Below are 26,828 nucleotides of genomic sequence, written 5' to 3' on the forward strand. Positions count from 1 at the left end.
CCCTCTCTCTCCTGGTTTTTGCTGAAAGCTCTGAAAGGGGCTCGTGAAAGTGCACGGTTATCTCGGTGAGGAAGAAGGACACGAGGAGATTCTCGTTTGGCACGGCCCGTCGCTTGACAGAGACCAGACTTCACCTTGGCTATTTAGTGGGCCAGGAACTCCACTTTAGCGTCCTCCGCCGACGCAGCCGCACGCCATGAAATCTAAGAACGCAGATGCACTGAAAATCATTTCCCATTTGATGAGGAAATATGACTCCCGGGGCATGCTGAAGTAATTAGTTACCTTGCTGTGAAGGATGCTCAGAAGAGCCCGGTTCATTAGAAACAGGACTTTGTTCGGCTCTTTTTTTTTCTCCGCTGTTTCCTGCCATTGGAATAATAAAAAAAGAAAAAGGGAAAAAAGAAAACGACCAACCAGAAACCTAATTGTTAAATTCCTGAAACAATTGACTGATTAGTACTCAGTGCAGCTTTCGCGACGCTCTCGCTGTATACCTGGGGGGATGTTTTCAATCAGACCGAACCCTCAGGAGTGTTCTCCGTGGCCGGGAGAGTGACCCTCTTACGTCGCCCACACTGCCACGGAGCACGGCTAATCACATGGGGGTCAAGGAACGAGAGCCCCGGACAAATTATCCCTCCGTGCAAAATGAACGTATTCGTCCAACAATCACGTTCGCAGAGACGGCGCTGTATACACTGAAAGGGATCACTAAACCTTGGCTCACGCCGGGAGAAGGGGAAAATCAGGCCACACATAACCAGAGTCCTAGTTTCGTCTTCCGCGAGTGATTCTTACCAAATCGTTATGTCATGTGTAACAGGAGTTTCTCTCCGACTTAGTATTTAACAGCCAAACGCGCTTTTGAGTTATCTGACCTGGGAGTGTTTAAAGAGAAGAGAGAACTTGACGAACACACGTTTCCCTCCAAATGAGGTTTTAATTTAGCCTTATCATCCTGGACAATGTATCGCTGCTGGGAGTCCGTCGCAGCACATTTTATGTCTCATTTCTTTCCGAAAGGGATTCTAACCTCACCATGAGAGAGTCATTCTGGAATCGTTAGCCTTGTTGAATGATGATGAACGGCTAATTAACTGTCTTTTTGCATGTGTCTGAGCACATGTTGCGGGACTATCCAGAGACGGGTGAAAATTAGGTCATCCGCTTCATTTTTCCTGATAAAGACCGTAAAAAAACCGACTGCTGCTGGTGCGAGGTTCCCTGCTCGCAGGAAAATGTTTCCCCTGAAGCACGAATAGGAGGAAGATGACGTTAATGAAGATTATGCTGGGTATTAGTGCGGAATGACACGTTCTCCGTTACATTTTAGGGTTAGGTCCTGTCTGAACACAGCTGGGACGTCTGACCTGCGCCAACATCTAACACAAAAGGTCAGTTCACATTGTCCTTGCTCGATAGAAGTGGGAAACGGAGACATCCGGATGATTCAGGGACACCCGACACGCAGCCTGGACAGGTTGCCAGAGTAAACTCTTCTCAGTCGATACATGGGAGAACCAATTTCCATGTTACGAAACGAGAGAGGACGGGCGTGGGGGGGGAATATGGAGAAAATTGAAATCTGTGATTAGATACTTGGTTTACAAAAATCCATTGTGTAGAGCAGGGGTCAGCAACCTTTTCAACATGCAGTGCCAGTTTGACATTTTCTCGTTAATGAGTGTGCCTTAAGCAACAATATATAAAAAAATACGCTGAATTATGACACAGCGACCAAAAACATTTCGAGAAGACCTGGATTTGTGCTATTACCATATAGTCCACAATCATGCATTAACATTTTAAATTATTTTTTGGTTGTTATATTTGCAACAAAGACTTACAAATTATAAATGCATATGTCCCATCTTAAAACGCCATTTTCAGAAACCCATTTAATAACATATTTGCACTGTGAGAAATGTAAAAAACGAGAATACATTTGAATGTTGGAACCATCCACATCAATATCTTTGAGACATGTACAGCTTTACAAAACTATGTGAAGGCGATGCATATAGGCCACTTGCAACAATATTTTAAATATTTTCTTCTCTATTCACAACACGCGTGCCTAGGGTTGCCGACCCCTGGTGTAGAGTGTATGTGGATGACGGCTGGTTTAAGCGGCCTCACCTGGCCTGAGTCACACTCGTTGGACTCTGGGGCTAGGTGAGGCTGCACACCTGTTGCACATTGAGCAATCACCGCACACACTCAGGAAGAGTTCTCCTACATGGCAACATGGAGCACCAGGCCATGTATCAGTATCAGCAAACCTAACAATAAACCGTATTTCCAACACCACCACCCTACGTCCCTGTCTGGAGGAGGCCAGTTCAAGGTGCAGTGTGGCAGTCACCTCATGAGCATTGCAACATCCATCAACCGCTTTCACTAGTCGACACACAGGAGACAACTCGCATATCAAGATAGTCTGTTGTTATTTGGGTTAGTCATTTTCTGTGTTTTCATCTAAATGTACTGTTTCTGGGGGCTCTTCTCCCACACCTCGCACCCCGACACCAGACAATCAGTCCAATCCACACTGTCTCTTGCACGTCACACAAATAAAAATAGTTGAAAAAAAATAGGCTATGTTCAGCCCGTTTGGCTCGCCACCAGCACAGACGGGGCAGAAGGGATTGTACAAACTACAAGACTAAACTCCAGCAGGCGTGTGTCCCCGGGCCACCTCAGGTCAATCCACAGGGGAACAGAGACCGTCGCAGTCACCAGAACCAAGGGAAAGTTTGAGACAAGCCTCTCATTTGAAACGGCCTTCGGTTCTATCTATACTAGAATGAATCAACGTAGCAGGGGGTGGCAAGCGGCTTAAATGGCGAAATTCAAAAATAACAGTCATGGGAGATCCACAAGCCTTGATTCCATAATTGTTGTTTTTCAGCTTCTGCGGCATCCCCAGCACAACCACGATGCCCTCTTCTCAAACTGATAGAACACTTCGTTCTATGTTGGGTCCACGGTGCCCTTAATCAAGCACTTAACATTGGCTTCAGCCGGGGAGGCATGGCTTTGCAAAGTGCTATGTGACGCTCTAAGGTTTGCAATTCCCACGTCTTACACGGCACAACACATTTTCCCATCTTCGACAGTGAGACGTTACCTTAAGGGTACCCTCGTCTGTGCTTTTAAACAACACAGTTTCCACAACACAGTTGTGACAACTGTGTTGCTGGAGTCTTCCAAACCACTAGTATGATAATCAGGCCTTTTATTAACCAAGTCCGCGGGGCAATCCTGCCTCATTTTCCTTTGCAACGATTTAAGTTGTCACGACAAGTTCTCGAAGATAATTCTATTCAACATACTATGGTATGAATCCTGCCGATCATGTGTTCAGACCTTCGAGACCTTTGAGATCTTCTTGAGTTCTTCTGGACAAAAGATATTGTTTGATGGACCAGTGTCAGGGAGGACAAAAATAGACAAGCGATATACGCACTTATTTTAGATTTACGTTGGAGAATATCAAGGTAACGAGTCCTTTGCTTTCTAATGTTGTTTAGGAATCTAAACAATGTCGCGTGACTCGAATATAACCTCCGACCACATCAAATAGGGCGTCTCTCTGGCGCAGCGGAGAGAGCTGCTGGCTGTCAACCCCAGAGACCAGAGTTTGAGTCCCTCTGCGAGCAGTCCCCAGGAAAAAACCTAATGTAATTTTGGAAACTTAACGATGTCGTGTCCATTATAACGTCAAACATAACCTCCGACCAGACCACGGTGAGTGTCTCGGTGGCGCTGCGGAGAGACATCAACAACATGTCTCGTCAAACAATTGACTTCGGTGACGTTAGCCATTGCAATCGGAGGCCGATGTAAAGTTAGTTGATGTCAACTCCCAATGTTAACTAACTTAAGTTGCGGACGCACAAAGATTTTTCGGCGAAGCACATGGAGCGTGAATCTTGGATGACCTTTTTTTGCTGACTTCAAATATGATTGAAGACTATTGAATCAACATTTTGCTTCTGTCCCGAGAAACCGTGTGCGTGGACCCTACACACATGTGTAAAATCCTAACTTAAATATGAGTGTAATCAAAACATTTCCTTTGGCTTTTGCATCTGGTTATGCCGCCCCCTGCACTATAATAAAGAGCCTCACACTGATGAGGCGTCCCTCTTTCCCTCATCTACTCTTGCGCCCACTACAACCTGTAGTCTGTTTCCTACATCGGACCCTGTACAAAAACACTGTACAAAAACATCTAAGAAATTGTACGGCACTCAAGATAGAAACGGACAGGCCGGAATGACCACCTCTGATCACATGTGACTTTGCATTGCATTTAGAAACAATGCCTTGGGGTGTGTTTCCGCTCGGAGAGTTGCGGTGGTGGAGGGCTGGAGGTGTACGGCGGTGGCCGGACATCGCGGTGCGCGCGGCAAGAGCTGAACAGAAGCAACATCCGCTCGTAACGCGATCAGGGCCGAGGGAGTGGGGGAGTGAGGGAGTGGGGGGAGTAGGGGGGGGGTGTTCAATGGCTAAATATGACGCATTGAGGAGAGAGCGAAGGGCTCAGCGTGCCTCTGTGTGATATTTAATCATTGAAAAACTAAATAAATTCCACACTACAGACAAGGGAAACCGCGTCAACGCAGCAGATGTCAGAAATGGCAGCTGCTAGAGGAATGTGGTTTGGCAGAGGATTTGGGTGTGGGGGGGGGGGGGGGGGGGGGGTGGAGTGTATGGCGAGGGCCCCTTTCACGTTAACACTTTGAGTTTGGCACACACCGAACGATACATTGTTGACCGACAGGGGCGATGCTTCAATCCCAAGGTCCGTCCTTATGTTGGGGCGGGGGGCCGGGGGGGCTATATCTGGGGGGGGGGGGGGGGGGAGAGTCTCCTGGACGGCCGCGTGGATGAATCCTGCCCAAAGCGTTGCTCTCGTGTGTCAACATGTACCCAAACACTCCAGCGAGTCCATACTGTAAACAGCTTGTGTTGAAGAGCTGTAGCAGTGGTGTTAAAATATACCTCTTCACAGATGTGTGTACACACACACACACCACACACCACACACACACACACACACACACACACACACACACACACACACACACACACACACACACACACACACTTCCCCCTCCATTAAAAAGATGGATGCTATAAACAAAGGGTAGTGATGTCTGCAGAGTTGGGAGAGAGAGCGAGTGAAGGAGAAATAGAGCGGAGGAGACAGACAGAGATGAGACAGAAAAACAGAGAGTGAAAGTGACAGAGACGGACGGCGAAAGAGAAAGAGGGTGACAAACACACACAGAGAGCTAGAGAAACAGAGTGATAGAGAAACAGCCTGAGCGATACAGCAACAGAGTGAATAAGCGAGACAGACAGACAGAGAGAGAGAGAGAGAGAAACACAAAGATATGGAGAAATAGCTAAAGAGTGAGCAACAGAGAAACAGAGAGAGATAGAGAGAAATAGAGGAAGCGAGACGGGCCATTTAGTCCTGGCAGGCGGCATGGCACCACTATGGCAGCCAGTTTTTCGTGGCCGGCAGATAAATACACCACACATTCGCCGTAGGGCAGTAGGCTTGGCCAACGCTGTAACGTTACCATAAATCTGGAATCAGGCGGGCATCGGCCAGCACCAGCAAGAAACAGAGCCCATTTCTCCAGATGTTACTTATGGAACTTTTATTGATTATATTTCCCCCTTCTCGTCTCTCTGATAAATACATGCACATGCTCAATGTCAAGAAGAAAAGCCAATATCCTAGCGGAGACGTCTTGCGTCATGAGCTCCCCGCAGGAGATTCACATGTTGATGAAGTGGGTTTAGGACGGCGATAAGCAGCCACAGGTGTGTTGTTGGTTAGATTATGAAGATGCCGCTACAACACACGGTGATCACTGCACTTGATCCAAATATTTACAGACGGATGAACAAAGTATTGCCCCGCACACAAGCATGGAGTGAGCAGACTCATGCGTTTGGATCTGCAGTGATTTGTTACGGATGCCTCATCGTTGTGCGTTTTTAAATTGGTTATTAGAATACTCCAAACATATTTCAACCTCTGGGTCTGATTCAGTCATTCCCTGAGAGCATGGTGTGTGTCCATATCACATTGAAAGACTGAGACATATGAATACACGCCAAACTGGCAGACTTCAGATGCAAGTGTAGTTGGTGTTTGATGGAGCCAAAGTAGTCACTTATACATGAGCTGTATCAAGTTGGTGGGACCTCAGACCGATGTATAACATTAGGAACACTATAGATTCATATAACATTATTTATGTGGCCTCTAAAGACAATATTGGTATGTGACATAGTGTAACCGCAAAGCTTCATGGTTTACATGTGGTATACAATTTGACAACAAAAGATGAAAGTGAGTTTGTGAAAAGAAAAGATGAATCCATTTCGACCATGATTTATTTTGTAAATAATTATACTTGAAGAAAATATTGTTATTTTGAGAATTACTTTCCTATTTTATTTTTCTTGGTTGATGGCTGGTCTCAGCAGCCACACCTGGCTCAAGTCAGACTGATTAGACTCTGGGGCCGGGTGAGGCTGCACACCTGTGGTGCATTGGCCAATCAACTCACACAGGTTAAACAAGCACATGCATACGCCGTACACACAAGGATATCTCTGACATGGTAGCATGGATCCCCTGCGCTGCATCTAACAAACTCTGAGAACAACTCGTCAGAGGAGTCCAGTAAAGCAAACTAGGGGGCTGGTGGCAGGGGAAAACTGCAAGTCAAATAATGCAAATATAAATGCAGTGGTTGAATAGGTGTGGTGTTTTGTTTGTTGGACACATGTACGTCAAAGTGACAAGAATTAGCATGAAAGCATTTTCTGGAGAGTATGGGGGCTGTTAGATGGCTGTTTATTGTGAGCGAGGTGCCTGTTCCTCCTGTCTTCACCTCTGTTGGGGAAAAACAGATTTCCTATGTTAAAGGGACAACGGTACGATCGTCTCGTGACATGGCAGAGTGAAGCGTTGTATGGGCGGCCAGCATACAACGTTTTGTCCCCAATACCAAGTTTTGGGGACAAAACTTGGTCCAAAAGTCGAGGACAAAGAATGACATTTGCCGACATCTCTGGTGCCTGGTGTTGTGTTATAATGTAGCTTGAATGAAGACGTTTTACTCAAACGTTAAACCATGTGACAATTTGTCTGCTGGACTATAAGCTTTAGGTAAGAAGCTGTCAGAAATAGACGGCAAGCTACTACAACTGCAGAGGGAGCTTCCCAGAAATAAAAACAATTACGCAAATTAAATGAATACATATACAAAAATGAACCTTGGATGATAACACACAGCCGTTGCTGTTATTCCGTCCCGCCAGCGACAAACGCTGAATCAGACACTTCTCCAGAGCATGAGCAGAGCATGATGTCATCCCGCTCCATAAGAGCTGCTGCCTACCGCTGGAATCTGGACGAACGTAAATGTTTGACAGCAGCGAGGTTGCCCGCTGCTCAGACGAGCCAGGCTATATCCACTGCCATACATTCGTCTTTTGGTAGCTGCCCCGGGGGCCCTCAAGAGGTGAGGAGCCAAGATCAGGGGCCCCTCAGAGTAAGCTGACCCCCGCGCTACACCCCCACACCGCAGTCACCGTATCTCCCGACCTCCCCCCAGGAGGACGGCCCTAGGGGGGGTTCTGGCGTTCAGTGTGAAGCCTCTCGAGCTTGCTGTGTTTGTAGAGGCTGATGTGGAGTCGGAGAGAGCGCAAGGAGTTCTCCAGCGCCGGTGCCACTTTGCATTAAGCAGTGGCGGGGAGCCAGCAGGTCAGTAACGTGTGCCCCCCCCCCCCCCCAGCCCAGTCCGCGTCAAGGTGGCGAAGTTTAGACAAAACAGGGGCGCCTCAAAGCCGTTGCGCCCCATCGCCTTAAGCAGTGTGACCCTATCATTATATTACACACGCGCCGCACAGAACCGATAGGAGCGCTCCCACGCAGAACCCGACAACAATGCTCTCGTCACACGTACATCTGGTTCTGTGAGTCAAGCCCGCTGGGTACAGGGTTTAACATCGGGAGAAAACTCTCTAGCAACAACATTGTAACATAGGAGAAGCACTGACTTCTACCGCAGAGCACTGTCTAAGCATTTTGGAGTGTGGAACATTATAGGTTGTATCAGTGCGATTTTCCTTCCTTCAGACCACAAGCCAATTATAATGTTTGGAAGGGAAGTTGAAGTAGCTGTTGAGAGATACTAGACCCGCCACTATTACCCTAAATAGATGCGGGTCTCTCGATTTTTAAATCAAGTCTGTTCCGTGTCCTTGTTTTGCAAACAAAGTGTATGGAAAGACCTATGCATGAGTTTCGATGGTGTACACTTTTAAGACTTGGTCGATTTTAATGCCTGTTAAAGTCGACCCGAAATTCTTAAAATGTGCTGGTAGCCTATAGCGTATAAGCTGGTAAATATATTTAACACGATAAGTAATATGAATATTACAACAATCAAAATACTTTGACTATGTGCTAAACAGATTACATTAGTATTTGTACACTTCATACACTTCATGTGTTAAGAAAAATAAGTACAACAATAAATAACATGGTTTAACTGAACATTTAGGCAGAGCTATCATAAAATCATGTTTCTTTTGTTTTTGCATCCTATACACAAATTTAACATTCTCAAGAACCATCTAGTTGATTCCCAGGGATCATTGGACCACCGTCACAGGCCCTGCAGTCTTGGCTCCTTAACCCCCTTACTTGCCACTAAAACGTTGGTCGGGGGAACCAGAGATCAAAAGGCGCCTTCTCCCAAACAATTAGCCTGACGGTAGCAGTAACAATTTCCGACGCCCACCCAAAAGACTCTGACGGGGTTGAACTCCACAACACCCGTCACACCTTTGTTATTCCCCCTAATCTGACTGAAAAACAATCCCGTGGACAGAGGGGGTAGTGGACACAGACGGTCTGGATTAACCAGAGTCCACATATGTTTTAAGTGCTCTTTGTTTGTGTGACCCGGCTACAGTTTCCATGGCGAGAGCTTCGTTTGGGACCGGGCTTGTCCTGGTGGGAGAGGCATAGCCTTGGCTTTGTGTTTTTCAGATTCAATTGTCTCCACGCGGGACCACTGCTCACGGTCAAGCTGGAAAAGTGATAGAGTGGCCTGGAGTAGTCTGTAATAAGGTGAGCCCCCGAGCAGTAAGACTTTGAGCAAACACCTAAAAGTGGTAAAAACATTATACTGGAAAACGTATCCCAGACCCTTTTCCTAAGGGTGCAAATATAATTTTTGTCTTAAGCGGAGGCCTCCAGCAGTAAGACAATGTGCAAACACCTAACAGTGGTAAAAGCATTATACTGGAAAACGTATCTCAGCCCCTTTAGTAGGAGTGCAAATGTAACTTTTAACATGTAACGGGGGACGTTGTTAGGCCTAGCTGATCTCCGGGTACCCTTCAAAGTGTGTGAAATTGTGGAGCAGGTTTACAATACATTCCCGGGTCCGACCCCAAAAGCCAGATCAGCCTGGCAAAGAGAAATAAGCAGCGCAATTAAAACACTGAGGGACAGATTATTTATACAAAATAATGAATTTGTTTCTATACATGCCAATCATTTCACCCAAAGGGGGGTTTAATAATATAGATTTTTCTTCAAAGCGCAGCGGTGTAAAATGTGCGTCTTTTCCATGAAAGTGTTTGAGGCATGTGGAAAGCGTACACCCAGGCCATGTTGACACAGAGTGATTAGTTTATTATAGAAGGCGATGGCCTCCATGTTGCAGCAGCACCATGAGCGAGCGATCCGGAAGGCGTTCTCCTGAAACCCAGTGAATGTCACGCCGTCCATCGGATCCGAGAAGTGTTGAGGTGGGGGCGGCGGCCTGTGGCCAGCAATCTGCCACACGGGAGCACCGCGATGGTGGTGGTGGTGGTGGTGGGATGATGAATGGAGCCACTCATCCTTACATTCTGTTTCCATAGGAGTGGTGGTGGCGGGGGGCATACCCCTGCTGTCCCATATTGGGCCCAATGTGCTTATTGCCACAGTAACATGAGGCCAGGATGAAAAGCAACCCCCATTGCTCGCAGAGTTTCTCTTTCAGGGCGTGGGGACCCTAGCCCACTGCTTTCCTTGGGGCCTTTACACAGGGCTCCGTGTTTTCCAGAATAACAAGTGTGACTTACTACGCAATCATTTAGGTATAAATTAGATTGACAGAGTTTCAAATATGAGGAAACTCAATTACAGCCAGATTACATGTTGAGCTGAATTACATGGATCAGTGGGCCAGAGGTTCACACTAAACAAGGGTGGAGGTTTCCTTCCTTTGCCAAGTCTGACAGTTATTAAATTAGGGGAGGGGGTGGGGGTCTTTGCTTGATTGATAGACAGGGATGTAGGTCGTCTGCCTCTGAAATTGTAAGCCGATGTCTCTGGTGACACCTGTGTCCGTGTCTGTTTATGATATGACATTCCCAAGATGTTCCTGGCGTCAGGTGACATTCTGTTGGCCTTATGGCATAAACACTCAGCCCACACAAGGTGCAAGAGACCAGGAAAGAGCAGGTGTGTTGAGGTCAATGTCGGGCCCTGGAAGGTCAACCCAAAGTTCAACGGGGACAAGCGCAGGTCACAGATCTGCGCTACGGGATCAGAACTGAAATGGGATGCTGTGCCTTTTCCTTCGCAAAAGGCCAACTTGTTAAGTGCAAGCGGGTGCGACAGTGTAAACACAGGGTTCTGCATAATCAAAGGGCTTCAACCTGTGCTGACAGAGCCATCAGTTCTGGGCAGACAGGCCCTTACCTCATAGTCCTCTGGTGCTACAAGGGTAACCTAAGAGAGTTGCTCAGCTCTGGCTGGAAGGGAAGGAAGGAGCGAGCATCAAAGGCATTTCTTTCTACCTCACTTCTGGAAGTGAATGGAGAGCAGTCAGAAGACCCACAGGTGCCCCCCCGCCCTCATCAGGTTTTGAGCCCACCTCACGGAACCCTGGATTTCCTTTTTATATAAATAAGACCACAAGGCCCAGAGACCTTGAACCCAAGTCCAAACCCTGTGATCTCAGAGACAGCCAGCTGTACTTCTCTTCATAACTCGAGCATGTTAACACCCCAGTAGACTAGGCTAACTACACCATCCAAAACCAAACATTAAGTGGCTGCAACAGGACCATATCTTTCCATTGTTTTCCTCCAGGTACTCAGCCTGGCAAAACAATCAGCCGATAGTGACTGGAAGAGGGAACGACAAATTGAGTGACGTCTGGGGAACCCGACACCTCATGCATCGATGCGCGACGTCTCATAACGTTTTAACACACGACAGCACGGGCCGATCCCCTGAAGGGCCGGTCAGAGCGCAAGGCATCCAGGATCCATACGCCCTGCGCCTGAAGCTAAAGAGGAGACTAACAGACACTGGTGTTAATTGGAACCAGAGCGGCTGCCTGCAGCTATCCCGACTGGCTGGGATACACAGGAAAGGCTGTGCAGACAAGACGGCAGTCAATCGGGTGAATTCTTTTTTTTAGAGGGAACCTTCATGGCCTCGGAGAGCAGGCAGGTGGGGGTAGTGCTGAGAGATTGGCATATTGTAAATCACTCTGTTTCCCACCAACTCCAACACGTCACTGTAGTTTACTAGGAATCACACAAGAGTCATGGGTGATTGAAGACTGGGGGAAAGCACATGGGACTAATACATTCCAACCTGTTTGAAATTAACAAATTGTCTTTAAAGAAAAAAAAGTGTGTGGGGGAGGGGTGCAGTGTGACCCGTCACATTTGGACAACTCATCATTTTTTTTTCCATCTGACGAAATTCTCAATCCTTCGTCAACTATGTTCAAAAGAACATGAGATATTTCAGACGAAGCGGCTGATGTTTTTCAGTGTAGACTTGAGGAAACGGCGGTAGCACATTGTTGGAACACATTGAAGGCATTAGTGCTCTATGCCTCCGTTGTTGTTTGACCGAGACATATTTCCAGATGACTGCCTGGACTGTGGCAGGAGAGGAGGAATACGCAATGAGGGCCAGAGTCTTCGCTCTGGCCTGCCAGCGCAGCACCCTTTCATAATCACACAGGCATTATGTGCATCCCGGCTGAGAGAGATTCAGAGAGAGAAGAGAGAGCTAGAGAGTTATGAATGTGGTGGCGTTTCCCCGAGAGACTGCCAAAGGGCGATGATTTAGACAAGTCACAGGTCTAGGGGTCTGAGGATTCCTCGGACACTGTTTAAACACGCGTCTCTTCTGAAGGAGCGAGAAATGCGAGGGAAGCCGGGGTGATGAAGCCCTCACCTAGCAGCAACATTTCCAACACGTAACCATGGCAGCAGAGTTGTGGGCCATCTTCGGTAACCGCTCGGACAAGAGGTTTTAGAAACAACCACTAGAAGTGTTGGCTTGCAGGGATCGAACCGGCCATTGTGGGCGCCACAAATACGGCGCGGAATATGAATGAACAGAAGAGGAATCGTTTTGAAAAAGCACTTTATTGAGTTTAATACATTGGCCGATTTTAATGGTGTAATATTTATAAGCACAGCTTTACAAATTATACAGGACAGATTTCAGAAAGATTCCTCAAATCAAATGGTTTTACAAAGTCTGCATATTGTTTTTACATATGGATTATAAACAAGATAAAGAGAAGTCTATACTGATGAAAGTTAAATGTAGTTCTACTTTGAACAAGAGTCAACATAAGAATCTAAACAGGTTTGTTTTTAATGTTAACGTATAACTTACCCTATTGTTAAAAATTTATGAGCCACCGTAATGACATATACAGCAAACATATACAGCAAAACAAAAAGGAAAAGTATTTTCCATGCAGTTTTAAAAGCCGATAAAACGTCTACATTTTCACTAGACACAAAGGCATCTGTGCCCTCGTCCACATCCCTGTCCTGAGGAGACGGCCTCGCAGTCCTACATTTCGTGGAATCCGCAGACGTGCGACAATCACTCAAACACAGTCACTACAAACACAGTCATGGGTCAGGGCCATGGTACATTTGTATCTGCCTCCCCAAGACCAGCACGACGACAGCCGCACTGGTAAACCCATTAGCGGGTTTCGTTTGATTTTTTTTTTTCCTATTCCAATGGAAACACCCCTATGACTCACTATCCTGTTTAATATTGGACACTTTTTCCTTTTGTCTAAGTCCAGTCGCGAATAAAAGGCCCCAATATGAAAAAGGCCATTGGTCGGAATAACCAATATTTTACCAACGCTATCTGCTAGAGCGGGGGGGGGGGGGGGGGGGGAAAGCAACATCTTTTTTAGAAAAAAAGTGTGCCATTTATTGAGCTTCTCTTATTCCCCTGACATGACTGGGAGAGCTAATCCGTGCCAGTCCTCCATTCACGAGCAGCCTTTCCAAGAGCGGGTTATGAAGCTTTGGAATCGTTATGTTTTATTGTAAACTGTCCCTCCAAAGAAATTAAAGGACCCGACTATGCTGTAAAGAAGAAGGGTGGGTGGGGGGGGGGGGGTTTGCATTATCATCAGGCATGCGATTGGGCAGAGACCAGGGAACATGCAGAGCTGGGGTCGGGTGTGTGTATAGGACAATAAAAGGCATGCTGGAGACACTATGGAAGGCTTTGGTCAAAAATAACAAACCTATGTTAAAATGACAAGTGGGATTGGCAAGAATGAACAATAAATGGATTCCCTTTTTAGCATTTCAAAAATAAAAATAAATGAACACACAAAAAAAACACGGAAGTCTGTCCTTCGACAGATAAATGCTAAACAAATGACCAAGCAAAAGCTTCCTAATTAATCGGGGCACATGCCAGGAAGGGGTGCGAGAGATTTTCAGAGGAGTTTGTAGCACTGCCTGACATCAGGCAGTGTGAGGGGATTGAACAAAACACCCCGGCCCCCCCAAAAAAACGAGAACACTGTAAATTAGCAAGGCTGGTGAATGTTAAGAGGCAGGACCCATCTTGGGAGTCACAGGGAAAAGTGCCACAGTCTGAGTCTTTAATGTTTATGGATGGACTTCTGCTTAGGACAACACGCACACACTCACTCACGCACACAGACACAATGGGGCTGCAGGGATTTCCTTTCCTTTTTCTGTTTTCATCAAGTGTTTGTCAGCGTCCGTGTCTGTGCACCCGTCTAGCGCCAGAATCTTTGTACATGTGCGGTCCATGTGTGTGAGTGTGCATGACTGTTTGTGTGGGTCTGAGTGTATTGTGTGTGTGTATTTGTGTGTGTGCACGAGTGTGTGTGTGTGTGTATTTGTGTGTGTGCACGAGTGTGTGTGTGTGTATTTGTGTGTGTGTGTGTGTGTGTGTGTGTGTGTGTGTGTGTGTGTGTGTGTGCACGAGTGCGTGTGTGTGTGTGCACGAGTGCGTGTGTGTGTGTGCACGAGTGTGTGTGTGTGTGTGTGTGTGTGTGCGTGTGTCTGTGTGTGTGTCTGAGAGTGTATTCGTGCGTGTTTCTCTGTGGGTGTGTGTGTGGCGTCTACACCAGGGAGCAATAGCCCCCACAGCTGCCTCCGCCGGCGTCCTCGTCGGTCAGGTGGACGCGGCCGTGGCCCTCGCTCTGCCACAGCCCGGGGCTCTGGATGATCTTCTCCACCAGCTCCTCAAAGGCACACTGCACTCCGTCCCGGGTCTTGGCGCTGGCCTCTGGGCCGCGACAAAGGCGAGGGGAGGACAAGACGCACGAGCAGAAGGTCAACGCCAACTGGGTTAAACATAGAAGATGCATCAAGAGGAAAAAAACAAACGGGGAAGGGGTAGAGGAAAGAAGAGAAAAATAAAGGGAAGAGGAGAATAAGAACAAAAACTGACAGGCAGGATGAGGGAAACGCACGGCGCGCGTCAAGGTCCGAGAAGCCAAAAGAGACAATAACACGAAATGGAAAGCAGAAAAGAGGGGGGGGGGGGGGGGGGAAGAGAGAGAGAGAGAGAGGGAGGGAGGGGGAGAGAGGAGAGGGAGAGGGGGGAGAGGGGAGAGGGAGAGGGAGAGGGAGAGGGAGAGGAGAGAGGGGGAGGGGGGGAGGGAGAGGGGAGAGAGAACGATAGAGAGAGAGACACAACAAGAGCGAGCGTCTGCACTACGGTGTGGTCATGCTCCCCCGGCCGGGGAAGCCAGCAGTGGAAAACGTCTCAACAATAACTGTCAAGCTCTGACACCAATCACGGGTCTGAGGAGGAGCCGGGTCGAGGACATTGGCAACTCCCCTTCCGCTAGATGGTGTGGTCCAGGAACAATATGACTCAACACTACAACCTGTGCATGACCGTATCAATCTTGCTGAAAAAAGTCATCATCATAAAATGTGTTTCACTTTGTTAAACCGCCCCAGATATATTAAGAGAGAACAGTGCGTGATTTCCAATAAACTTCACCCTTTTAATAAAGGAGGAAGATGGAACACTTGGGGCTGATAAAGAACACGCTGCTATTGCAACACAATCCTTGAAAGGCTTCCTTTGAAATCTTTTTTTCCTGGCAAATCTTCCAAATTCAAACACACATTGATCAGACGCAGAAGAGCCTTCACAGAAGATCTGCGTAGGCTCTTCAACGTTTCAGATTGTTTCTAAAGAGAACCCCAAACTCCCGTGCCGTCCTGCGTCAAGGTATGAGTTATTTCAGAGAAAGACCCCCACCCCCATCCCATCCCGATTCAGAAAAGCCCGCCTTAAGTCCTGGTCTTCTGAGCGAGGGAAATCCGACTTACCTATAAAAAGCATGGAATGTTTTCGCGCAAACTTCAGCCCCTCGTTCCTGTCTAGTTCGTGGTTTTCCTAAAACAAAAAGGGAGAGAGGTAGTGGTGTGTTAGGAGCGCTGTCTGGTAGGTGGGCTGTACACAAAGCACGCAGCTAGAAGACGAGAAGAACAGACAAAGGAACACTGCATCTCTAGACAGAGATGCTGGGTATTTTGTCTTGACAGTGCGCTCACGTCATTGGCGCTATGAAATAGGATCTTGGATTAAGGCATTTCCAATGAATGCGTGACGTGATTAGGTTGACGTCTGAAGTTTAAGGAGGAAAAGATCACTACTAATTATCGCACCAACCAAAGACAAAGTAATAACATCTTTACGTGACACCATGGCTAATCTTTTATAAAAACTCACATTCAGGCATCCAGTGTTCCTGCAGAGACAAATTGACTCGTGCATAGTACACCAATTTATAAATAAGGAAAAGAGCAAGTAGGTTCGCACTCTGTAACACAAGACTTTTCCTGAACCGAAACCCAAAGTGGATATACAGTGTAGACATCCCCAATGTGTGTCACATTTTATCTTCATAATGAACATGGCCATCACTATGTGGTTCAGCAGCTCATTCCAGCTAAACCTTAAGCGTTCCTTATCGATTATTTCCGTGTCAGGAACAGCTGGTGGTGCAAAACGCGGTCCAAATAGGCCATGGCCGGGAACATTTCATTGCGTAGTGTTGTTTAGTCCGCGGTAAAAACAAGACAGTCCACAATCGTCGACCCGCTCATCCACCCTCCACTAATCCGCTCATCTCTGCTTGACGAGGCTCGGAGCGAAGCCACCTCAAACACGCAGGAAGAACCACACACCTTATCTATCTTGTTGCCGACCAGCATCTTCACAAGGTCGTTCCTCGTACAGTACGTCTCCAGCTCGTTCAGCCAGTTGTCCAGCTTGGTGAAGGTGTCGCGCTGTGTAACGTCATACACTGGGGGAAAACACACACACACACACACACACACACTTTATCTCCCAGTAATGAGGGCAAGGCTGCCTGGTTCCCGAGGGACACACACATGGCCACTGTAAGCGAGGGAATCCTGCCGTTTTGGCATTGGGACGCACGGGGTCACCGAAGAATGTAAAAGGAGCGCATTGACGTGCACGGCTGGCGCAGTGCGTGTGTGAATGCCGTCATGCCGTTCTGAGGTTTTGGTATTTTCAAGGCTATCAGAAACAAATGTAAAAAAGATATCATTAGTCGTGTTCCAAATCGTTTAAGTCACATAACGGACGTTATTTTTTATGAGGAAACGTCGGCCGTGCCCGTTTCCATAGCGCAACGCCGTCAATGACTTCAGTCTGTTACCAATTGAAAACAAACAAAAGAAAAAGGGCTCTCGCTAAAAACGTCTAAAACACGACATCCTAAAGCGGGATCAAATAACAGAAACCACAAAGAGCGGAATATAAAAAAAAAAACAACAGCAACCGAAGACTGAAATCTTTATGCTTTTATTATTTAAACTCTACCGGGAGCTCCCTAGTCCCTATCTACAGGGCCCGGGCGCAGCGCGTTCTACCACGTCGCTGGCTGCTAATGACAGGTCAGCGGAGGAGGTCTGCCGAGGCCGCATCCGCTGCCACTTGGCTCTCTGCGTGCACATACATATGCAAGGCCGTTTAACGGGGACCGGAGTACCAAACGGGTACAAAGTGATGAGATGTATATGTATAAAACGAGAGAGAGAGAGAGGCCACAGGATGAAAAGCCATCATCCTCTTTACAATTGAGCAAGGGGGGGGGGGCGGAACGTGTTAAAATGAGATTGCAGTGTTTGTATAAAACCACACACACACACACACACACACACACACACACACACACACACACACACACACACACACACACACACACACACACACACACACACACACACACACACACACACACACACACACACACGTTCCTGACTGATGAAACGGTTAGCGGTCAGCTGTGCGATTACCCAGGATGACTCCCTGGGCTCCCCTGTAGTAGCTGGGCGTCAGGGTTCGGAAGCGCTCCTGGCCCGCCGTGTCCTGTAAAACACAAGCAGCTCAGTCCGGCTGGACCCACACTCAGCGGGGGAGGAGAGAGGGAGATGAGGGAGGGGCTGATTAGGAAGCAGAAGGAATGGAAGAAGCTAATTAAGGAGCAGAAGAAGCAGAAGGAAAACCCTAAAGAGAAGAAGCCGCAGAAGACAATAAAGTAAGCAGAGCAAAATCGGAGCGTAGAAAAGAAAGAAATTAGACATTTCTCTATTTGTCCCAATCGTGTCTTACAGAGAGAGTAGAATGATGTAACTTGAGCGCCATCTAGTGGGTGCTTGAGTGAACTACGAAAGTAAAGGATGAGAGATTTTGAGAGAACATGGGGCAGAGAGGGTCCCAACCTTTGCTTTGACACACACACACACACACACACACACACACACACACACACACACACACACACACACACACACACACACACACACACACACACACACACACACACACACACACACTTCAAAACTCACCCATATTGCCAACTTGGCTTTGTTGCCCTCGACACTGATGGTCTTCACCTTAAAGTCGACACCTATACACAAAAAAGACACACACACACACGCAGGTCAATCCATCAGATGCGTCACGGTTACCTCATCGTACGACTCTCCCAGGTTGTGCGTTGACGAAGCAGCCAAGAATACTCCGCTGACAACGACGGACCGTAATCATCGGTGATGGATGGTCCAAACACACGTGCCACCCACACAAACGTCCCTGAACTACCGCTGAGCCCACCCCATCACCCTCCCCGCCCCCCTTTTCCGCGGTGCTCAGACGGGGCTCCGAGCCCAGCCCGCGTCTTGTATTCAGATTAGCGTTAATTCAACCCAGAGAGAGGACCGGACGGACGGGTCCGGCTATAAAATGCTAATCGGCCCGCTGGCTCCGAATGAATATCGGAAATTCATAAATAACCCGAACCTCATCGTGTCGGAAGGAGGCCTCGTTCACCCCTAGACGTATAGATGTTTTACCAAGAAAAACAACGCCCCCCCGTGACCCCTGCTTGATGTGCAAAGCATTATTGAGTTTGGATGATACATGGCGGCGGCCGCCCCCTGGGCGCCGACCACCGCTGACAGACTGAGCAGGGGGACCAACGCCGGCAGACCGGGCCGCCTCTTACATCTGGTTAGGAGATAAATAAAGAGAACGGAGGAGGCGGCGGGGGTCGCCTTCAGTCCAAGCCCCAGGACCAGAGGGGGGCTGGGAGCCCACACACACACACACACACACACACACACACACACACACACACACACACACACACACACACACACACACACACACACACACACACACACACACACACACACACACACACACACACACACACACACAAAATTACATCAGCAAACACTGTTGTGGTATTTACAGCAGCACACAGCCCTTCCCTGGCCCTGGAGCCCTCTCTGCAGGCCCGGCTCGGCCAGCTGTGTTTACTAGCCGACTACAAGCCGGAGCGCGACCAGCCCAAACACGCAGCAGCAGCAGCAGCATCTGTTGGAAATGTCACACAACAAGATACTGCGGCCATGCAATGCGGTCAGGGGGGGGGGGGGGGGGGGGCGCGACTCCGTCGGAACAGGACGTTTCCAGAACGAAACTCGGAACAGCCGCGGTACAGAGAGGACGACACGGGCTCACACAGGGCAACAACACTGCGTATCCGTCTCGTGTAGAAACATGCACGGCGGTTACAACGAAGAAACAATGTTTTTTTTTTTTTATGCTTCTGCTGTTTGTGGCGTTCCGTACATTCGAAGCTACCTCCCTGGTCGCTCTTTGAGGGTGAAGTTATCCCAGGATGTGATGGGAGCGTTGCTAATTCACTAAAAGGGCTTTGGAGAGTTATAAATGAAAACTGGGGCTAAGGGATACTTACCCTCCCTATCCAGAAAGGATGTGGGTGTAAAAGGAGTACAAATTCAAATAAAAAAACACTACAGTACCTTACAGCAATCAGCTCGAAGGCTAATCAGTGGCTCTCAGAGCCATAGGTTTGTGTTCGGAAATTACAAAATGCACCCTCAACGGATCTCTGATTGTGGGTTGTGATTGTGATTGGGCTCTGATTGTGTTCCCACTTCACAAGCGTTATGCTTTCTACTACAGACCTTTTGAGGGGACTTCATCTCAAGTCAATTAGGGGTCGGACTTGTCAGAAGTTCTGTACACATTCGTTTTGTATAGAGTCCCGGATGGACAAATGACAACAGCAGTGAGCATCAATCACTGTCAAGGGGAATTTTGATCTAAATGGGCCTTTTGGCAAACTGTGTCTTGAGTGCAGCTTCTCAAACCGCCAGTGAGAACAAAAGCTCTTCTCTGGCTGCACAAACAAAATCAATGAAAAAAATCAATGAATAAGAATCCACAGAAGGACTATTTCTGGCTTCCAGGAACTGTAACTAAAAACATAAATAGACACATTTAGGGCACGTTAACCTTCCCAGCTTGCAAGGAGCGCCAAGAACCAATTCTACCCTAAAAAAAACCAATGACACACAAACAGTGGATGACACAACCTTGGAGTAAGGATCACTATTTCAGCACATCAGGTTGATGGCTGGTTATATTCCATGTATCCCTACCCCATGAGGGATAATAAAATGTGCAGCTGGATTGTAGAAAAGTGTGTTGTGCAGGTGACAGCTGTAGTTCAAGAGGCGCTCTCTCCACACAGACGACCTGTATCACAGAATCCTTTCTGTTATGGAGACCAACTTTAGGTCACAAAAAAAAAGTTGTGTGATCCAAAGTTCGTCTGCAATACAGAAAAGACATTGACGCACACAACAAGAGGCCTGGCCTTTCCAATATTTATGGCAAACACTACAGAGGTTGACGTGTGAGTAAGTTGACGTGGGTCTAGTGTGCAGGCTAGTAGTGATTGACCGGTGCGATAAAAGAGTCTTAAGTCGGTACAATGGTGGACGGTTGGAATGACGTCACTCGGAGACTGTGAACCCTATGGCGGCTGAAGCAAAAGATAGCCTGTGGTCGCTATTATCTTTAGGCAAAAACGTTTGCCATAAAGTTTAGATTCTCAATCGATGCTGCACCTAAAGCACTGGTATTGGCACTGGTATTGTACCATATACTCACCGATTGTTGCAGTTTGATCTGGATCAAATGTGTCATCTGTGAATCTTAATAGGAGACTGTAAAGAAAAGGAGAAAAAATGAGTCATCTTCGAGAGGCAGTTCTTAACGGTTCTTATCTTTCTTGGGTATTGCTTTTATTAGGGAGCTAGGCTGTGGCTCTGATATCTCGTGTCCACTGCCTCAACCCTGGCCTCAACCCTGGCTAACCAGGAGATTGTGGAGCTAGAATGTCCTGTATGTCCCAGACTCCCTCATTTAGATTAACTCTTTCTGGTTCCCATTAAAACACACACACACACACACACACACACACACACACACACACACACACACACACACACACACACACACACACACACACACACACACACACACACACACACACACCTGACATCATTGGTTGCTCTAAGTCAGGTGGCCCTGGGTTCACGTGCAGACTGTGAATAATTGAGTGCAAAGGCCTTAATCACTGCACCGTCGATGACGTGGAAGGCTTTCTCATTTCCCCTGGACACGACTGAGCGGCGTGACGCTCCTAGCTTTCATCGTGCCCATCAGGAGAGATGTTTAGTGAGAGCAATGTGTCACTGTTTGCAGTCTGCATCGTAGTACCTTTTTGTAGGTCAATTAAAATCTGTGTATCCATTGCCAGGTACACATCATCAAGCCTACGATGCGAAGGCTTCAGTAGATTGGAATAGTGTATAAAAAAAGTATAAAATCAACTAAAGGCTAGCCCAGCTGCAGGATGATCAAACATCATGAGTGTGTGTCTGAAATAACATGGGAATCCGAATCAAACTATCATTAAAGAAATTAGCTAAGCATGTTAGTCATTTCAGCTGTAAAGCTAGATGGAAGAATGGTGCGTTAAACATTAAATTTGCAGTAACAGGGAATTTGTTTATTGTTTCTACTGGCACGTTACACTCTCAATGATCTTGGTAATGAAGATTGAATTTTTGTTTAGAATCAAAAGTAATTTTAATCAATAATATTATGGCCTTTTCAGAATGTATATTGTTGCATCATCAGATTTGTTATTGTTTTAAGCAAGTATTTATTTTCTCCAGGCAGTTGAAATATTTAAATGATGCCTGTGCGTGCATTTCATTGAGATGAGTGCATCATCAGATCAGATGCCTAGGGTGCTCATTACCATAGTCTGAAATGTGATGGTTCAGGGCTAAGGCTGGCTATAAGCACTCTTTCATGCCGTGTAAACCACAGCCCCGGATATTACGGTGACCAACCCACAGGGTTAGGTTATGAATTGGCAATGGCACGCTCAAAAGGCTGACTTGGACATAGAATAGACCTGCACATCGTATCACATTAGACGGGTTAGTGGTTGTTACATAGAGCTCCTTTCTCAGAAGCTGGCAAAAACCAACAGGAAAGCACTACTAAACATGCATACACAGATCTAGAAAAAAATGGTATAACCAACTGCTTTCGTAGTCGTGGTGGCTTGTGTATCCAAACAGACTTATAGGATTGTATTAGCTGAAAACGATATTGCAACGTGGGTTATTGTGGTGGATTTGACTTGATTGCAAGAGAAGTATTTGGGGTCAGATGTTGTAGCCATGGACTCACATCGACCTACTATGACAGTACTCATTTCATATGAATATGAAAACATGGGGCAACAGATCAATCCTCCCTCCAAGGTCTGGTCAAGTCACACCGTCGCAACCTTCTCCAATAACTTCTCTCTCTGGATGCCAAGGATGAAGTAAGACTTGCTACCAAGCTATGTAATGCTAGCTTATTGGCCAAACCCTTCCTAAATGGGCTAAAATCATTATAACGACCTGACTGTTAACCAATGCGTCCTTCCTATTGTTTATGTCAGCTTTTATTTGATTCATATCAGTTCAAGTTGAACCAGATTGTTGGGTAGTCTTAGCTTTTGCTGACATTAAGAGCCACGACGTCAACTTCTTGGAGGTAGCTAACCTTCTTACCTTGACTTTCCAACACCACTTTCTCCGATTATCAATATCTTCAGCGTTGTTAAAATGCCTTCTTCCATTCTATCTTATTATATTAGGTTTGATGCAAACCTAACTGGGGAGCGATATAAATAACAACGTAAGAGGCTGGTGTGGCTGTGAAGAGCCCCAGACCAGAGATATTTTGACAGCTTTTTTTTCTGAGATTCCAGTCCACTGAGTACACATCCGGTAGTTGCTGACGTCACTTCCGGGAACATATGCATCATGCGAAAACTAAAAGTGGTATTATACGTGTTCATAACATTTACAGAAAAATATACTTTTTTATCACCTTTTTCTATTGCTGAAGAAAAAAAGGAAAAATTGACTTCCGTTGTCAAGTGATATTGTATCATGTTGCATTTCATTTAAAATTGATTATGTTGAGATCTGATGAGATGAGATATGTTATGTTGAAAGACAGGCGGCCTAATTTCCATTGTTGACCAGGCTTGTACCTACATTATCACGCGAATTCACGGTTGTCCATGCAGAGTGGTCACGCATCCTTACTACATGGTGCAGTGATCCCCCAGTGCAGCTTATCAAATATCATCTCTCAATTTATTTACCTCCACCGTTCAAATGCTTTACAATGCCTGTACAGTGCCTCTACGAAAATATGATTCACTATGTCTGCAATAACTTTAATCATCTGAAAGCTATCAGAATGAATCTATTTTCCTTCGCTATAGGCTTGTTCCCTTCCCTGTCATTATCTCTTTATGAATGTAACAACAATGTGATCTATTCATTGTTCATTTTTCAATGCAAAAAGACACCCACATTTTTATGTTGTTTATTTAATAAATAAATTCATACTGTATCTGCAATGAAATAAAACATATTCTTTAAAACTTCAAAATCAATAGTGTGTGTGTGTGTGTGTGTGTGTGTGTGTGTGTGTGTGTGTGTGTGTGTGTGTGTGTGTGTGTGTGTGTGTGTGTGTGTGTGTGTGTGTGTGTGTGTGTGTGTGTGTTCACGTGTGAACTTGTGGGGTTTTACGTTGACAAACCCATTTTGTTAATCTACAGGTGTGTACAATTTGCAAGAAGCTGACAAAGCAATATATTTGAAGGCAATATATTTGGCTTTTTATATAAAAAAACAAAACAGAAAAGGACCTGAGAGGGAACAATAAAATGACCTAATAAAAACAATTATTCAGTAATGATGGATATTTAACATCGCTACACATTCACCTTCGAAACAAGTGGTATATAACCCGATTGTTATACAATTTTACTATTTATAATACCTATTTTTTGTATATCTAAAAATAACTAATGTGTATATTACCTTAGCTTTCTTCTGACACGTCAAATATATGTGTTTAACCTCTACATATTGACAGTTCTAAAGAATCATGGCCTTGCAAGGTTTCGGTGTCACCTTCATTACAAATGCTAACATCGTTTAACACTGTCTACAGTACATTGACACGCACCAGACAATATGTGCAATCGCTGACAAGATTTTATTAACTCAGGTCCTCTCTGAAAAAGACAAAACGCAAACGACATCAGTGCACAGAGAGACTAAAGAGAGTGAGAAACGCTGACGACATAAATGTAAGCTACAGACAAAGACAGCAAGAAAGTGTGTGCAGGTGTTGTGGTGTTGTGAGTGTGAGTGTGTGTGCGCGCGTTAGAGCAAGACATCGAGAACATGAAACAGAGTGCTAGAATCTGAGCTGCTAAGAGGTTCAACTCCATACATTTACCAAACCATTCATGTCTAGACATGGTGTTAAGAAGCGAACAAACATAAATCCTTTGCAAATACAAAGTCCTGTCATGGGACAGACACATACCTTAATTTCCTTTTTGTTCTCTTTTTTTGCAAATAAGCAAATTTTAAGTATATACATATATAATGTACATGAAAAATACAATGAATGCATAGAAATTAAAAGTGTTAAAAGTTAAATTGCACTTGCGGTGGCAACATTTTACTCTGTCTTAACGAAGCAAAACAGAAAAAAATAAAATACAAATAAAATAAAATACAAAAACAGTCAACCACATATGGCACAAAATCTATACACTATAGCTCTCAGATGTTTGCTGTTGAATTGTTCGTTGAAAACTCTCCTTCAAAACTTTCCTTCATATTTGGGATTGACCACGGTGGTGACTGCACTCTTGTAGATTGGATTCTCACCCTGAAAGGAAAGAAAAAATTAGTGTCACGTAAAGACTTACATCACAGAAACATATCAGGGATGTCCATTAGAAAAAAAAACACAGCAACGTCTGAATTAGGTAAGTAAATACACTCGTCAGTGGAGGGATCATGGTGCAACACAGGACGTTAAAGTGTCATTCACTAGTACAATAGTAGACTCAATACACTGTCAAACATGCCATTTAACAAAAACACAAAAAAAACAGAGTGTATGTGGGATTCCACTTGATGCCTATTACTTACCAGTTAACTTCTACCACAGATGTTTCCATTTTTACTTTTACTTGTTTTTTCACAATGTATAAAAACTATTTTATTTTTCACAGCACGCTCATGCAGTGATTTTTTTTTTAACCACAAATTCACGTCTTCCTTACAATAAAGTTCAAGACTTAGCACAGAGTTTATGTTCCTCATCATCAAATAAAATGACAATGGAAGGTTGAGCCACACAGAAAAAAGAAAGCACAAGCAAAATGCCCATGCAGGGAAAAGGGAGAAACAGAAAGTGAAGGTGGAAATACAAACTTAAAGGACAGGAGCTTTACGGCCATAGTTTGGATTCTGGAACTTATTGATAGGACTCTTGTAAATGGGGTTCTCTTGCTTCAGTTGCAGAATGAGGACAGAAGCAGGGAAAGGTTTAAGCGTTGAAAAAAAACAACATAGATTGACAGCACAAAGAACAAATTGAATAGAAATGGAAAATGATGGGGGAAAAAGGCACATGACAGAGATGGAAAAATATCTGGATTTGGAAATTCAGTTTAAGACAAAAGGTTTATATATATATATATATCCACACCTTATATTTCATCGTTTTTTATTGAAACACCTTATATTTAATCGTTTTTATTGAATGGCTTATTAACCACATCACAAACACACCATACAAATTGTATGTTTTTGTGCATTTGCTATATCTAATTTGTTTAAATAATTGCCCATTGGCATTGACATCTTCTGTATTATGACTCCTGAAGTATTTGAGACACTTCTTTTCAGTGCTAGGCTGCCGAATACATAATGATATTGAAAATATTGAATACAGTGAGAGTCAACAACCTCTTGAAGATCCTGGAAGAGAGAATTTGATTACATTGTTTGATCTGTTTCTGGTTTTAGTCTAGCGTTTGATGGTATTGTGAAATCATCCTCTGAACGTGACCATGTCTTCTGAGGATAGAACTAAAAAAGTATTGTTCAACTTAACTTAATTTGGCAAAACAATAACCCATGGCTCAGGTTACATAAAGCAAAACTTTTTTGATCTTTTTTTTTTACAAAAGTAAAACCTTGTAACACAATTTTATTAATGTCTGTGTTTGGTGACCACGGGACAATTTCTTTATTTATCTTTAGGTATAATTTAAATGACCGTGTGTAAGCTTCATCGCTCTAGAGTTGTCCCAATATTGCGGTAATGTATAAAACCTACCACTAGGTGGAACCAAAATATCACATACTATTATGGCTCCGAACAAAGGCTGATTTTGGAGAGGTAGCAGGAAAGGGCGGAGCTGAGGCCACTCCTCGGAAATTGGTGCTTTACGCTAAGAGCTGCCTAAAAAGTCTGCCTAGTTTTTTTTTTCTTCCAGTAGACTCGGAAAATATGACTTCTAAATATGCCATATATTTGTGGAGCTGTAATGGCAATTCAGAGGGAGAAAGGGAAATAATAATAATATTGACATGTCTGGTAATCTCATCAGACAAGAATTGGTTCC

At 45.4% G+C, this 26,828-nt stretch overlaps 2 protein-coding genes across 5 annotated transcripts in view; both read right to left on the minus strand.

The window, feature by feature from the left end:
- Positions 1-14,359: 14,359 nt before the first annotated feature.
- On the minus strand, positions 14,360-23,115 carry rab18a (RAB18A, member RAS oncogene family). Its single transcript, XM_030348662.1, has 7 exons — positions 22,885-23,115; positions 20,915-20,970; positions 18,274-18,335; positions 17,722-17,794; positions 16,582-16,700; positions 15,721-15,787; positions 14,360-14,659 (listed from the first exon to the last, which is right to left on the minus strand). The coding sequence occupies exons 1-7, from the start codon at positions 22,950-22,952 to the stop codon at positions 14,493-14,495; spliced, it is 612 nt and encodes a 203-aa protein (XP_030204522.1). The 5' UTR covers positions 22,953-23,115; the 3' UTR covers positions 14,360-14,492.
- A 741-nt stretch (positions 23,116-23,856) lies between these two features.
- LOC115537051 (integrin beta-1) overlaps positions 23,857-26,828 on the minus strand; it is a 30,746-nt gene continuing 27,774 nt past the window's right edge. For 3 of the 4 annotated variants that reach the window (XM_030348659.1, XM_030348657.1, XM_030348660.1), the window contains 2 exons: positions 25,630-25,707; positions 23,857-25,078 (listed from right to left, as the gene is read on the minus strand). In XM_030348659.1, the coding sequence (XP_030204519.1) occupies positions 25,630-25,707 (78 nt within the window). In that variant the 3' untranslated portion in view covers positions 23,857-25,078. The remainder of the gene's footprint in view (positions 25,079-25,629; positions 25,708-26,828) is intronic. The other variant, XM_030348661.1, reaches the window with a different exon arrangement.

This window comes from Gadus morhua, chromosome 23 (genome assembly GCF_902167405.1).
Source record: "Gadus morhua chromosome 23, gadMor3.0, whole genome shotgun sequence".
Taxonomy (NCBI): Eukaryota; Metazoa; Chordata; class Actinopteri; order Gadiformes; family Gadidae; genus Gadus; species Gadus morhua.

Excerpts from the sequence above, each read along its gene's own strand:
- rab18a (XM_030348662.1), bottom strand. The coding sequence starts at position 22,952 with ATGGAAGAAGGCATTTTAACAACGCTGAAGATATTGATAATCGGAGAA. Across the intron at positions 18,336-20,914 it reads AGATCAAACTGCAACAATCG|GTGTCGACTTTAAGGTGAAG; the intron begins GTGAGTATATGG and ends TTTTGTGTATAG. Across the intron at positions 16,701-17,721 it reads AGCCCAGGGAGTCATCCTGG|TGTATGACGTTACACAGCGC; the intron begins GTAATCGCACAG and ends GTTTTCCCCCAG.